Source organism: Protopterus annectens, chromosome 13.part0 (genome assembly GCF_019279795.1).
Source record: "Protopterus annectens isolate FY-2018-M chromosome 13.part0, PAN1.0, whole genome shotgun sequence".
NCBI classification, from domain to species: Eukaryota; Metazoa; Chordata; order Ceratodontiformes; family Protopteridae; genus Protopterus; species Protopterus annectens.
Window position 1 is genome coordinate 230456193 of NC_056747.1, and position 15254 is coordinate 230471446.

At 38.5% G+C, this 15254-nt stretch overlaps 2 protein-coding genes across 3 annotated transcripts in view; both read left to right on the forward strand.

Moving 5' to 3' along the window:
• Positions 1-15254, forward strand: part of LOC122787190 (mast cell protease 1A-like) — a gene marked incomplete in the record, with an annotated part of 834391 nt that overhangs the window by 269885 nt on the left and 549252 nt on the right.
• LOC122787188 (mast cell protease 1A-like) overlaps positions 1-15254 on the forward strand; it is a 142410-nt gene that overhangs the window by 24328 nt on the left and 102828 nt on the right. Inside the window, exon 1 of one of the 2 annotated variants that reach the window (XM_044053775.1) lies at positions 6593-6713. The exons of the other annotated variant lie outside the window; for it this stretch is intronic. Coding sequence (XP_043909710.1) covers positions 6644-6713 — 70 coding nt within the window. The 5' untranslated portion in view covers positions 6593-6643. Of the gene's footprint in view, positions 1-6592; positions 6714-15254 lie in introns of those variants that run through there. 2 annotated transcript variants of the gene reach the window in all.

Below are 15254 nucleotides of genomic sequence, written 5' to 3' on the forward strand. Positions count from 1 at the left end.
ACCTGTTAAATTTTGTACGATTTTTCCTTTAGTTCACTAACAATAGAAATGCATTCACTTAACCCTGGAGGAGCAGTCTCATCAAACTTTAATTGCCAAAACATTTCTTTGTGTAGAAGTTTGTTTTTCCAGTCTCTTGACTAGGCTTGTGCAGATATTTGTTTTACAATCAAAAATTTAAACTTAACAAAGTTGGTACATGTCAATGAGTGTCTAGCTAGAGCACTTTTATTGTCACCCCTTTGTAAGCTGTAAATGTGCTGGTAAATTCTCTTATTGAGAACATTATTGTTTTTTTCTATATAAAATGCCTGACATGAGGAGAATAATGCAAAATAAATAACTTTTTCAGAAATACAGTTGAATGTACCACCTCTAGCATAGCTCCTAATTTTTTCACTTAACCAGCTGTTGTACTGAGTTTCAATAAAACTGCATTGGTTACATCGCCCACATTTTTGTTATAGGAAGCCACTTTTTATATGTAAAAGTGGGTTTTATATTGTTAAATTTTCTAGTGTTGTCATCACAATTAAAGCATTTATATCATGCTATCGAAAGATGAAAATAGCGAACGCTATTTCATCGAACCTCAGATATCTAAACCACATAATATCGAACATTCAGAACTGCAAATTTTTTCCTTTGGAAAAAATGTACTATTCCAAAACACATATACACAACACAAGCACACCTAGAAAACATCAATCCACACACATACACTTATAATCCTACAACTAACCCCACACTAAAATGTACATACACTACTATCTATCCACTTACCTTAACCCAAACCCTAAGCCTAAGGTCCGTCACTATCGCACACTCACCAAATCCGCGCCCTAACCCTAACTCACTTAACCTGCCCCTAACCCTAATTCACCTAACCCGCGCCTTAAGCCTAACTCACCTAACCCGTGCCCTAATCCTATCAGCCACACAATCGCACACTTACTTGAACCCGACCCGTAAATTTCCACCACATCGCTAATAATAGTGAAGCCACAGAACTGGCCAACTGAATTCTTTCCTTAGGAAAAATTTGATGTTCTGCAGCTTCGCTATTTTTAGCATTTGCTCAAAACAAGTCGATATTAGAGCATCCGAAGTTTTAAAACTAGTGCTTTGCTTGGCCTGTAGTGGTAACTTATTCCACAAGTTGGGAATACATTATATTAGGAATCTATCCCTCCCTCAAGTTTTGTTTTTTAATTGTGTAAATTTGGGTCCTTTTTCCTTGTTCTTCTTAAAAATAAACATAGTGGTATAAGCAATGAGGTTTCATCTCCTGGTCAAAGTCCAGTCAATGTTCTTATATAGACCCTAATTAAATATGTGCCAATTTTTAAATATTACATTCTCAATACTTTTTGTATCCAAAGAATAGTGTAGCACCATATATGCGTTCAAATCAAGATCCTGCTAGGCATTAGGAGCACTAGCTAGTGTTTTTCTAATATCAAATTTAATATTAGGGTCATATAAACCCTGCCATTCACTCCACACCTGCCCTTCTATCTCATCACTCAGATGGCTAGGGTAATTCCATTCTTGAAACATCCTTCTTAAACAGGAAAAGTCTTCTGTGCATGCACTATCATTGGAGGTTAGTCTTGATATTTTAATTAACTGGCTTTTAATAATGCTCATTTTTTGAAAATGTGGGTGACAGCTAGAATAATACAAAAAAGAGTTACAATATGTGAGTTTTCTATTAACCCCTTTTTCAAAGACACCAATACTTCATCACAAAATTTTAATGTCCAAATAATTGATTGCGGAGGTCTCAATGTGGTGTGTAAACTCCAAAAAATCAGTACTTGATTCAACTTGTTCTAAAAATACTTTAAACTCATCAATACTACCATGCTATAAAATGAGCACATCATCAAGGTATCTATAATATGTCTTACATTGCTGGAATAATGATAGCTGGAAGAGGATGTCTAATTCCCGTTTCAGTAACACCCCATTTGCAAAAATGATAGCACAAATTGCTCCCATTGCAACACCTGAGCATTGTTTATAAAACGCATTACAAAACACAAGAAAAGTATTGGATAGAATGATATCCATAAATTTGTCTATTAATATTCCATTATTTTCAGATGAACTTTCAAATATTTTAATAAAGTCATCAAACCATAAAAGGCCCTGCTCATGGGGAATAAGTGAAAAAAAATTTTTAATGTCACATGTAATCAAGTAACAAAAATTGCTATCAATTTTTTTGCAGTTTATCATTATTAAAAGATTTGGAAGTTTATCTGAAAAATTATGGAATACTAATACATGGGGTGGGGACAGGTTAGAATACTCCTGTAAGTGTGCATGCCACAGAGACTGAAATCAGACACACAGTACAGAGATAGGAATAAGGTATTATAGAGAGCTTAGATGGGACATACACTACAAACTCTTCTTTGTTCGGGCTGTTACTGTTGGTTCCCGTTCCTGAGCATTAGTGAGGGCCACTGGTACAGTGAAAGGCAGTTTTCATACAAGAGAGTGGTAAAACTGTAAAAAAAAAGTAAATAAAAGAATTATAGTGATGGATTATGGGAGGGGGAAGCAAGAAAGATGTATGAAGAGAGAGGGCAGTTTTATCATTTAGAATAGCAGAGAAACAAACATACAATAGACAGAAAGTACTAGATAAAGGTGAGGCCTTGAACCTTTCTTAGGGACAGAGGTGCAAAAAGGTGGTTAGTTGAGCAGGGATATGGTATATGGCACAGTGTGATCAAGGGTTACAAACATGAAAGAGTTCTAGCAGTATATCATGTGTAATGGGTGAATACAATCATAACGTACAGCAGAGAGAGGAAGGCAACACTACATATGCTAGCAAGGGTAAAAACACTCAACAGCCAACAGTGATAATCAGAACAAAAGTATGTATTAACAAGGGTTATTATCTTCACAATACTAGCATGAAACACAGAGTACATTTATACAGGGCACAACTTGCCAGTGAATAAAAAAATAGCGTAAAAAAATAGCTAACGAAGTTAACATAATGTAACCTACACAGTTTGTCTATAAATTGTGAGGAGGACATACACATTCAAAACTCTCAGTGCTTGCACAGATTCATCAGAACGAACTTATTGCAAACATGAAAACACAACCAACCAAAAAGGAAAATGGAAGCAAGTGCTGAAAAGCAAAGTCAAAACCAAGTGAAATGGCACAAAATAGACAAGAAAGCAGCTTCAACAAACCTAGCAGGTGATGAAAAAGTACCAAAACCAATAAAACACAGATGCCAACATATAACTGCATTTTCATCCTAGCAACTTCATCAAATGCAGAATAAATCAATCAAAACCTCATTACATTTATATACCCATCATTAAAAAACAACACCAGAGAGGGAAGAATGTTAATTGAATTTCAATTTAAAAGTAAAACACACTTTCTCATATTACCACAAATATTAATTGTTAAACCCTTGTGATACAAGCACTTATATAAGTAAAAATACACTTATAAACCTAAATTTAGATTTTTATGTGTATTTCTACTTATATAAGTGCTGTTTCACTTGGTTATTACAAACATTAAAGAATGCCACTGATATCATTTAACAAGAAAGGCAGTAATATTCAACTCGCAACCCTGAGGTAACTTACGATGGAGTCATTTGAGTTTACCAGTACAAAGGGGAGCACAGAACGAAATTCAATGACACACAGTACAGGATCACCCACTTAACTGGGTTATAACATATCATTTCAGTGCACAAACAGACCTAAAACTTATGTGTCGAGCACATTGTATGAGGAGCGCTGGACTTAGTACAGATCCTGAGATGATCAATTTAAAAATGGTGCCCTAGCCACCAGGCAACTTAAATCACCTTAGGAGGCCAGTTGGTGTGGGATGGCTGCAGTTTATTTACATAACCAGTGTACTGTGCTCAGGTAGAACAGACAAAGTATATCCTAATTTTGTGTTACACCACAACGCAGACAGAGAACCAAAAATGCAATCAGTTGGTATTAATCTGTTGGCATCTGTTGGTATTAATAGTATGGCATTTAAAACATGTATCAGGATTTAGACTGCAGCAATATGGAGAAAGAAGAGGGCCTACCATTTGCAATGTGATTAGGATCTATAGTGTAGTAAAATAATCAAACTTGCCACATAGATGTGCAGCTAGCCTTTATCACACCCATACCTTTAGCTTTTTCTTGTGGTTAGTTTCAGGTAAACACACATCCAGCCCTTCACATGGAAACTGAGCAACTCATATGGTGTTCACCCTTCTTCCATCCTTTTTTCCTTCCTTCCTTCAGAGGTCCTGCAACAATTCACATCTGTTTCATGATCTTTAATGGTGCTGAGAAGAACAGAGCCATCATGCTTGCAGCCCACCTTCATTTAAAAAAGCAATGTCTTTCGGCTATTCCAAGTTAGGGGTTGCCACAGCAGATCACTGGTCCACAGATGATTGGCAGTGGAGTTTTTATGGTGTCAAGTTGCCAGCCTGGCACCCAACCTTCACAGAATACAGACACACACACACACACACACACACACACACACACACACACACACACACACACACATCTGCATGTCTTTTAAAAGTATCTCGACACAGAAGATGCTCCAGCCGTGAATCGAACAGGAGAACCACCTTCCTTTAAATTTTCTTTATTATCTGCACTCTCTCTTTCTTTCTGTGTCTCACTGTCTCTCTCACTCTCTGACACGCGCACACACACACACACACACACACACACACACACATGCACGCACGTACACACACACACACACACACACACACACACACACACACACACACACACACACACACACACACACACACACATTCATTAATGAGTCTTCTCATTAGTCACCTGAGCTTTGATTACTGCTATACCTTCTAATAGATAGCTTTAACAGCTGGGATAGTTGAGAATCATAAAACAAACACAGCTCAAAACCACCAGGGAGTCTTTATTTAAAAACAAAAAACAAAAAAAAAAAAAACACGTCACCAAAAAGCTTGTGTTTTTAAATAAATACTCCATGGAGGTTTTGAGCCATTTTTGTTTTATTTTATGAGAGTTAATTTATCTGACTTGCCATTTCCCATTTAAGCAACCCTTTGTCATTTTACAATTTGGAATTATGCTGGGATTTACTCTCAACAGGTCAGGTTATATCCTGAAGATGTTATCCTTGTGATCAAATGATCAAGCCAGGGGGGATTAAATCCCATGATGACACGTATCCATCCAATTTATACCTCTTATACCACACTTGTAAAATTCAAATGTTTATTTTGGATATCATTTTTATGGTTAATATGAATACTGAGCATGATTGTCATAGTTTCAAAAAATGTAATAACAGTAATCTGTATGCAATTTAGTTAAAACGGTTTTCTGATGAAATGACATGCAAGCAGGAATTGTTTGTTGCAAATGTAAAAAGCTTTCAAGACTTACTAGCCCAGGGCCCCCCTTCTACATAAGACCCTCTCTAGTTTTAGTTTTGTTGAAATCCAAAATTTTGTCTAATCTCCTATCAAGAAATTCATGAGACTACAGAAAATATATAATAAACATTTTTTCTTAACTATGCATTCCAAAAGGTGGTATCTTGTCACGTCTCTCTACTTCCGTTGGTTCACTTAAAATTCCTTGAGCTTCATTTGCTCAGAGAAAAAAAAACATTGAAAAGTAGACTGTTGAACCCTATTCTACTAAGGAAGTAGTTGCAATTGCTTACTTCTTTTGGGAGATTCCTCTCTTATTCAAGTTGGTGTAACCATGGGATTGGTATATACGCATACAATTTCAGGGGGTGTAAAGAGTGTAGGGGGCTTGCTCCCCTGCAAAAAAAAAAATGCTCAGAATTAAAGTTTTCATCCTTCTGTGTTTCAGGCTTTTTTTTTGATATTTTGGATCAGTGGTTTTGTGGAAGTTGGTGATTCATAGATAAAACATCTTTAATTTATGACGTATACGTTTGATCTAATGCTTAACAAAGCAGGGTTTGATACAGAAATATACTAACTTGCACTATTGCCTCCTTCATATGGGATGGTGACTCTCTGCTTGAACATCCTATTTTTAAGCGGTATGTGTTTAAATATTTAACATGTGAACACAGCAGGTGAAGAAGTTCTGCAGTAGTAACACCATGGGTCACCCTCAGTTTCAATGGATTTTATTTGCTGTTTTATTCTTCTTAACTGCCAGCATGCTATCAAATACTAACCTGCCAGTTTACTCATCACTGCATGCTAGATTTCAATGTAATGTCAATCAAAAACATCTAAATTTCCAGTACACCAAACTAGTTAATTACTGGAGTCATTTACCTTGTATGTTGCCACATGTTTTACGGCCATACTTTTATTCTACTTTATAAAGCAAAACTGGTGGTTAAGCTTTAGAAATTAAGTCTATCTCTCTGTGCCAGTGAAGTAATGCAGTCTGTGTAGCATGGCAGGAAATATCTGAGAAATATTATTTAAATAACAGGCTTGCGGCTGATGGTTATACAATAACCACAAGATTTTATCAAAGTGCAGCTTATATATTCTGCATTTCAGTTTCTGTAATTATTACATCTGGCTGTTGAGCTGACATCTGCTTGGTGACACATTTACCACATTTGCAGAATGGAGTATCTGTACTGGACATTCCTTTGTTGTCTTCTACAGTTTAGTGTACAAGCTGGGAGGCTAGCAAGTAAGTGCCCGGAAGAGGATGGGTTTATAAGACAAACAATCTATGAGATTCTTATATTTGTATTATGAACTGTGGTAAATGCATGTTTGATACTGATTTTAGTGGAAAATGGTTAAGCTTTACTGTGTCTCAGCTTTTACAATATTTACAAAAATTCAGTCACTGGTGGTAGTTTGTCATGTCATATTTGTACAAACTTAAGGGAATGGGGAGGAGTTTTAACTGTTGATTACTCTGATGAAGTTTCTTAACACTGAGAAACAAACGTGTTAAGTCTTTCATTACAGTTATTTTATCCTTCCTGAGTATTTTTAGTTATCACCATCATCATCTTCATCGTCATCATTGTTATTGTACACATTGTGGCCATCGCTGTCATTTTGTGTGTTATATATTTTTTTCTAGTCTGACATTTTAATGCTCATTATGATTGTTGAAATATACTTGTAAGGCTCTACCATGGCATAATTATAGTTCTCACTTTATCAATTTGATATTACATCATCCAGTATTCTGTTCCATATCAGTGTTTTTTGATTTTTTTTTTGTTTAACATTGACATGTTTCTGGAAATTATTTAAAAAGTTGACCATATATGTTGTAGTGGCATAATCTACAATCCTGGTTTGTTGGATTCAGTTTGGATAACATATGACTACAAAATTAAATCTTTTCAGAGATCTTTTACACTTCCTGTATGAAGTATTTAATTTACCATTTTCCATCCTCAGCTGTCCATGTACTGACAATAATCCACTTGCTCATAAATTAAGATCAAACCCAATAACACATGCTTTGTGTAATAGTTGATATAACTGTTTGTCCTTAAAGCTAGAGATAGCATCAATCTAGTCTCTTCTTTATTTCTAAACTTGTCTAAAACCTTCAAAACACTTTGTCACAGCAAACTTCTACTTCAAATGTCCTCACTTGGTCTCTCTCAGGCCACGCTTCTGCGGTTCAAAAGTTAACTGTCCAATAGGTGTCAGTAAAATGACACTCCATGCTCTCTCCTTACCTCCCAGTCACAACTGGTGCAACACAAGGATCTATCCTTGGTCCCCTCCTCTTTAACATTTCAAGCAACACCCTCTACACATGCACACAACAGGCCAGACTAATACAATACAAAGATGATTACCCTCTCATTTGCACATCTGACAACATGACAGACCTCCCAAAAATTACTCTGGAAGCTTTAACAGCCACTAAAACATTGCTTCGTAACTCGCAACTTATGCTCAACCCAAAGAAGACCAAACTATTATTTTTTTCCAATTGGCTCACAATCTGGACACACACTATCAAAGTGGGTGACTCCACATCAACCAGCAGGGTGCCACTGGGGTCAGTGCTGAGCTCCCTACTATTTGGTATATACTTGTCAAAAGTTCAGGCTACAACTAAGGGGTTGTGGCTGACCAAGTCTATACTTTAGGAGGGTCTCACGCAGACAAACAACTGGTGTATTAGTCATGGTCTCAAACTGAACGCAAATAAATGCATCATCATTCCCTGCAGCAAAAACAATGTCCCTTCACACTATCAAATCAACAACAACACCCCTAAATACCCATGAAGTGGTAAGGGATCTGGGATCACAAGTAGACTGTAACCTTACCTTTGACCACCATGTGTCTACTGTAGTAAGGAAGGCTTTCTACATAGCACACTTGATTAGTAAAGGTAGTGTCTTGAGAATAAAGGAGGTTATAGTCCTCTCTATACCCAGCACTAATCTGGCCCATAATTGAGTATAATGCCCCATTTGGCATGCACCATACAAAACACCTGCAGCAATTGGAGAGACCTCAGAGATTTCTAATAAAGAAGATCAAGGGACTCCATCATGTGCCGTACACAGACTGACTAAAGTCCCTGTTACTATACTCTGTATATAGACTTCTAAGGTGAGACTTATGCCTGGCTTATAGAGGAATCTCACACCCAAACCTAATAAACTTGCTGCATATCCATAAATCAAATGGCACTAGAGCTACACATTCCAGGGACCTAAATATGCCCTGCGACTTAAATAGGACATGCTGGAGAGACAGATTTGTCTTTCAGCAACTGCTGCATCTTTGAAATAGACTGCCAATTCATGTGAAGCAGAGCACCTCTATGACATTGTTCAAGAGGAACTTGGACGAGAGGATGGAGTATTGTAAATTCTTACTAGGGATAGCACCCACAACCCTCCTGGACATGGGCAGTCATTACTAAATGCAGTCCTGTGTTTTGACTAGTGTATCTATGGTATTAGTTTGGGTTGAATCAACTAGGCTTGAAATGACCTCTGGATAGATAGCCTAGTAAACTCTTATGATCCTATACTTTACAGTATGTCAGTTATTTCAGCTAGAAATAGAAATCTGGAGGTTAGTTAAAATTTTGATGCTGCCTGCATTACAACAGTCTTGAGTGGATGATAGGTTCATTTGTGAATGATTCAGTGTAGGTAGAAAAATGTCCATGGATAACAGGGTGATGTATTTTTATAGCACAGCAATGAAATGATTGGTGACTTTAATTCAACTAATAACAACCTGGCAATTGTTTTGTGCAAAGAAACGCATGCTAGCTGAAAAAGCAAGGATTTCTGAAATAGAAGGAAAGTGATGTATTATTTCATAACCTTTTCCAACTGAGTACCTAACAAACACTAAAAGGCAGAAGAATTACTCATGGGGTAAGTGCTAGATTTCCTTCTATACCCAATGTAATCCAAGTCACCTTGTCTCCATATGTTTGTACTGTTCATCCCAGAACTGAACTGGTGCACAGTAATGATTCTTTTCAAATATGTAGGGTGGGGGCAAGGTTTGTGATAAGTTTGGAAGGGATAGGGGAGTGAAATTTTCTGGGGAGAGCCATTTAACTCATGTAGAGCACTGAGCTAACTCAGCTAAGACACTATGGATTGAATCACAGAGTATGCTGTCTACTTTGAATCTCAAAAATAGCCGCTCAGTTTAGAGGATATGAATCCCTATGTTCACATTATAGCCAATAACCTATGGATCAGTAGGCAAATTGGCAATATTCGAACAAGGAAATAAGAACATTGTGAATGGGGGGGGGGGGGCTCTAAAATGAGAGAGTTCTGTGCACGATAGAAGTGAAAAGAATACATTTTGGACACACCCGCTATTGTTCAATTGTATCTGAAGTGTTATAATACACAATGTTTTGTCAGCGCTCAATGTTGGCTTGTACTACAATTGAATTTCAGCAGGCTAAAACTACTTCTCTCAAAACTGTATGAACAAAATAATAAAATCCCTCTTAGGATAATTAATCTCTCATTACAAAAGTCATTAAAATAATGACAATACTCTTTTTGAATGTACCAGCTCTCCAAAAATATTACTTTGCCTCAAAGTTTCCTAACTGTCCACCATTTCATTTGATGTGTCCAGTTTTCTAGTCTTAGATAAATCCACTTGCTAATTCCATACCAAACTTCTACTTCCATCACATAAGCAACTGAGAGATCCACACATTACTCATAAAACTTCTAGATAAAGCATGCTATTCAAATGTACATCAGTATCAGTGGTTTGACAGGTTAACATTCTCACTTTTGATGCTGAAAGATCAGCTGTCTGTGTGTTATCTTCCAACACAAGCTGCTTGGATTCATTTCCTAGTACTGACATTTCACTGACACATAAAAAGTTGCAGCATTCCTGAGTGTATCATCCTTTTGTATAAGACATGAAATCAAAGTCCCATTTGTTAGAGTTGGTGACAGCCCAAGTGGATGTAAATGATCATACAGCATTTATTGAAAAGAGTGTGGGGATTTTCCCAGAGCTTATTTTTCAAAGTGGCTGACAGCCATAGACCACTGCCTCCCCATGATCCTACAGAAACACACTAACAGTCACAGAAGAGTCCTCTTTTTCACTGTGCATCTTTCTTTATGGTACGTTTTTTGGCTGTGTCTTCCTTGTTTTAGTTTATAAACTGCAGTCCATGGGGTTACAGTATTCCGTCACATTACCAAGAGCTCCTATCTCAACAGCCCCCCCCCCCCCCTCAGTATTACTGAACATACCTTTTCCAAATTTGGATGTGCCACATTGAATTCTCTTCCTTAATTTTCATCCATTTTTTTCTTGCACTTCATTCAAAACTTACTTTTCATGTTATAGCAGTATCTCTCAATACGTGTGTCCCTGTGACCCTTTTAAAGTTTCTACAGATCTCCAATTCCTCCATCTGCTTAGTTGCTTGTTATTCCATTATTAATAACTACACAACACAATTTTGCATTCAAGAATTAGTTTCCAATAACTACTTTATCTGGTTAAGAGTTACAGGGAATGTGCAGTGTATTCTGTCACTTAATAGGTGCACTGCGGAAAAGTAGTTACTCTTGGGTGGGACACCAGACCAGCATCAGATGTACACAGGACCACCTAATGTGTGCAAACCTATGGGCAACTTAGAAAATACAAAATTAATATAAAGGACGTGTTAGAATGCAGGATAAAACTGGTTAGTTTTTTGACAGAAAAGAAAAAGAAATCTTCCCTGAAAATGAAGGAGGCTGGGTAAGTAATAAGTCTAGATTACTCTTTACTGATGTGTTCTGAACAGTCTTGAACTGTAAAAGGAACTAGCCTATTTGTTGCAGGCACGTTTCTTGGAAGCCTAGTTGTTATGGCAATTTAGTTAGGTCTATTGTACAAAGAAAATGACTTGAGTAGAAACAACAAATGTTAGAGCTGCTACACCAAATTAAAAAAACAACAATAAACCAGAGAAAATAAGTGGAGCTATATACAGGAAACAAGTGACCAGAGAAACAAACAACTGAATTTTATTATTAGGTTGAAAGATTGTACCCATGCAGAGATTTAGACTCTTTACAATGTTAGAATTATTTTTTTTTCTTTTTGAGAAATGTTGCAAGAGCTGGCATTGTAATTAGGAAGATATTAGATTAAAGTGTTGTTTCTGCTTATCTGATAATTTAAGATTCATTCTATGTTATCTGTAGCTACATGAAGATTTATACCTCAACAACTGAAGCTCTGCAGCCTTTTGTGAGATCAGGCGCAGTTATAAGTTACCCAGGAACAAATACATATGTGGGTTTCTTGGGTGTTAATGCCAGCTGTGACTGTTGTTTACTGACATGAGTTCAAAGCCAGCAAAATGTATTTTTTTATTTAAAATAAACAGTTTAAGAATGGTCTAACTCCACTGGACCAATGTGGTGTTTGAGGAAAGGCACTATTAACTGTGCTCTTGACTCCTCAGTAAATGACTGGTGCTGCTTAGTTTTGGTTGCTTGAGTAGTAGACATTAAACTAGTCTTAGTGTTCATTGCATGTGTTTTCATCCTAAGCAGATTGTGTTTTTTTATGTTTATCTTGCACCTAGTGTGTGTGAATTTATTCAGAAGAAGCCCTTTCCTTGTACTTTTTGTTCCTTCTTTAAACAAGCTTTGAATTCAATTAATCTTATATGTAAAGTGTTGATAAATGAAGTTTGGCAACAAAGTAAGTTGTCCCGGGTCATCTTCATGGGGGGGTTAGGTTAATATTAAGAGGAGTTAAGTGAGTTGGGGAGGTGAAAGGGTTAAGTGGAGGCAGGGATGGTTGGGAGGAAATGAGATAATGATGGGGAGGGGCTTAAGAGGTTTAGTGTAGTGTAGTTGGGTTAAGCAATCACATTTTGGTGTGAACTTGCTACTGCAAGTACTATTTCCATGATGACCTGTGGGGTACAGGTAGGCCGTAGATTGGTGGTTAATGTATGGTGAGTTGGATGACAGTAAGCTGGCTGGGGATTGATAGGTAATGCATGGTGAGTTGGATGACAGTGGTCTTTGTGTCACTTGCAAGGTGGGGAGGTGTAGTTGCCAGAGTGTCTCAATTTGTCAAAAAAAAAATCCTGGTACTAGGAGGACCAGTTGGAGGAAGGCACATAGGGGGTTTGTGGCATTTGTTGGAGTGAGCAGAGCCAAGGATTAACAATGGCCGTTGGTGAGGAGGGGTGGAACAGATGCTTTCTGTAGTGGTTTCTCATGTCAGGAACCTCATGCTTTGTTCTTTAGGTGGTGCGGTGTTGATCTGCTGTGGTCATTTGGGTGTGCACGTCATTTGGATTCTTTTGTTTCGGGTGCTGCAGCGTGGGGGTTTCTGGCCGGTTTTCCCCTTTTTCTCAGTGGGCAGGACGAGATGGCCTGTTGCCATGAGCTACGTGTTGGGGGTATGTTATCGAGGGGAAAAAAGAAAGGAAAAGCAGAAATTTCACAGTGAAGATGGTGTCTTTTGGTACTTTTCATCTCCTGATTTCCTTCTATTTGTTCGGCAGTTGGGTCTCTCCTGCTGCATGTCGCCGATTGGGATTTGTTGCTTGGGCGGCTTGATTCTCTTTGCTTGTGGCGGTGCGCTGGCCCTTTCACCATCACTGTTTGATTGATGGATGGTCTGGCGGTTCGTTGGTGGCACCAGGACAGCGGGGGGGGGGGTTGAAGGTCACTGGAGTGGTGCCAGCCATTGAGTTGGAGGAGCTGGGTGGCAGGAGATGCCATTGAATTATGGTGTATTCAGCGTGTGTGCTATTTGGCATGTGCACTGTGGAGAGCATGGGAACTGAATTTGGAGGCAGGAAAGTGGTTGCTGCTGCGGATATTGTCGCTCGTTCTGTTTTTTGTTCTGTTTTCCTTTCTTGTGGCTGACAGCAAAGGCGTGCATGGTGGAGGATTTGGCATGTGGATTGTGCTGTGGGTGCGCTGTGAAGAGCATGGGGATTGCTTTCGGAGGCAGGAAAGTGATTGCTGTTGAGACTGTTGCAGCTCATTCTGTTTTTCTTTCTTGTGGTTGACAGTGGAGGTGTGCAGTGCTAAGTCAGTGGTTTCTGTTGCTGAAATAGATAAGTAGGGGTGTGTGTGAGTGCATGCCTGTCGCAACAACATGAAGTGACATTTTGGATGGTTTATTTCTGTTGGTCCTGCCTCTTTTTTGTTTTGTGGATACTTGCTTTGAATCAATGATGCTTTTTGTCATTTGGAGGGTACTTGCTTTGAATCAACATTGCTGGAGGGATTGTCTGGGAGATTGTTGGTGATCATGGTCAGGTGTGTTTTCATTGCTGGCAGGTTTGGGGGATGCTTTGGTTTTTCTTGCTGGTTCACGGCTTTCGTGGGCTGTTACATCACTGGTTGTTGGGGAGGATGTTTCTCTTGAGAGAGGCGTTCCATTTGCACTGTTGTTTGCTTGAGTGTTTGCTTTGCCAAGTATTATGGGTATGGTGCATACTTATTGATGTGCTTTATTTTTGCAGGTTTGTTGAGAGTTTAATATTTGTTGGAGGGATCATATATACATTAGCATTAAAAATTTTAGTGCCAGTATCAATGGTGGAATATAGGCACAAGAAGGGATGGTGGGGTTGTCAAGTTTGACTCTGTTTGTTCCAGGGATTACATGCCTTATTGTCAGAGGGACATCAGATATATAATAAAAAAAAACAAAACAAAAACCCTTTGCTGGAGGGCTGGCAGTGCTCAACATTTGGGTTGATGTTGCTATGAGCCACAGGTCCGTGGGTGACTTGCATCAGATCTGTTGCATCTCTGGTTGGGGGTATGTGGGTTGCTGACTGGTAGATAGCCTGGATCAAACTGATTAAGGGCGGGATATTTGAATCTATATGGATTAAGTACATTTGGGGAGGCAGGGCAAGCTAATGTCAGGTTAGCATAATTTGACACTGATACTCTGTGGGACAACTGGAATCACGCTATTCATGAGTCAAAGTGCAATTAAAGTTCAGCATAGTAATCAATATGGCGGCATGTACCGGAGCTGCCGAAGTGGCAGGAGTGGTGATTTCTGTGCGAGGTGGGGGGTCTGGCAATATCTCTTATCTAGATGCTTGCGGAATATCCAGATTTTACTGTGTATGGTGGTTTGTATTCATACAGTTGTTGGCTGGCATATTATTGGCAGACTACTAAAGGTAACATTGGCAGTAAAGACTGTTAATTGAGTTTCAGGCTGATGGAAACCTGTTCAGGTGGTAAGACCTTTAAGTTAAGATTCTTTCATGTGCCTTGCAGACCATGAGGTCCCTAAGTAATGGTGCTATGGCTTTCAGCAGTTACTCTACTTCAGGGGTAAAACTTGAGCAAAGTTGGGTGGGATGCTGTGGCATGTGCACGGAGTGATGGGAGCAGGACAAATATACATTTGGAGAAAGGAGGTGGGGAAATGAGGAAATATATGGCAAGTAGGTTTCTTTGTTGGGAGTGGGTCATGTTTCTCAGTTTTTGGTTATGCGGTACACACAGGCACTTATGGCACCGGGGGGTTAGCGTGCTTTCTTCATCGACAAGGGTGTAGTAATGGGAAATTCACTGTGCATTTGCTACAAAAATTTGCTCTGCTTTCATAACTAGGTGGTTCGCTGGCAAATTAAGTATTCCATAATCATGTTATTTAGATTTAGTATAAATTATGTGTGAATGAGAGGGAGGATAGAGGAATGGTGAGGATGCAAGGAGTAGAGGTGGTAAAG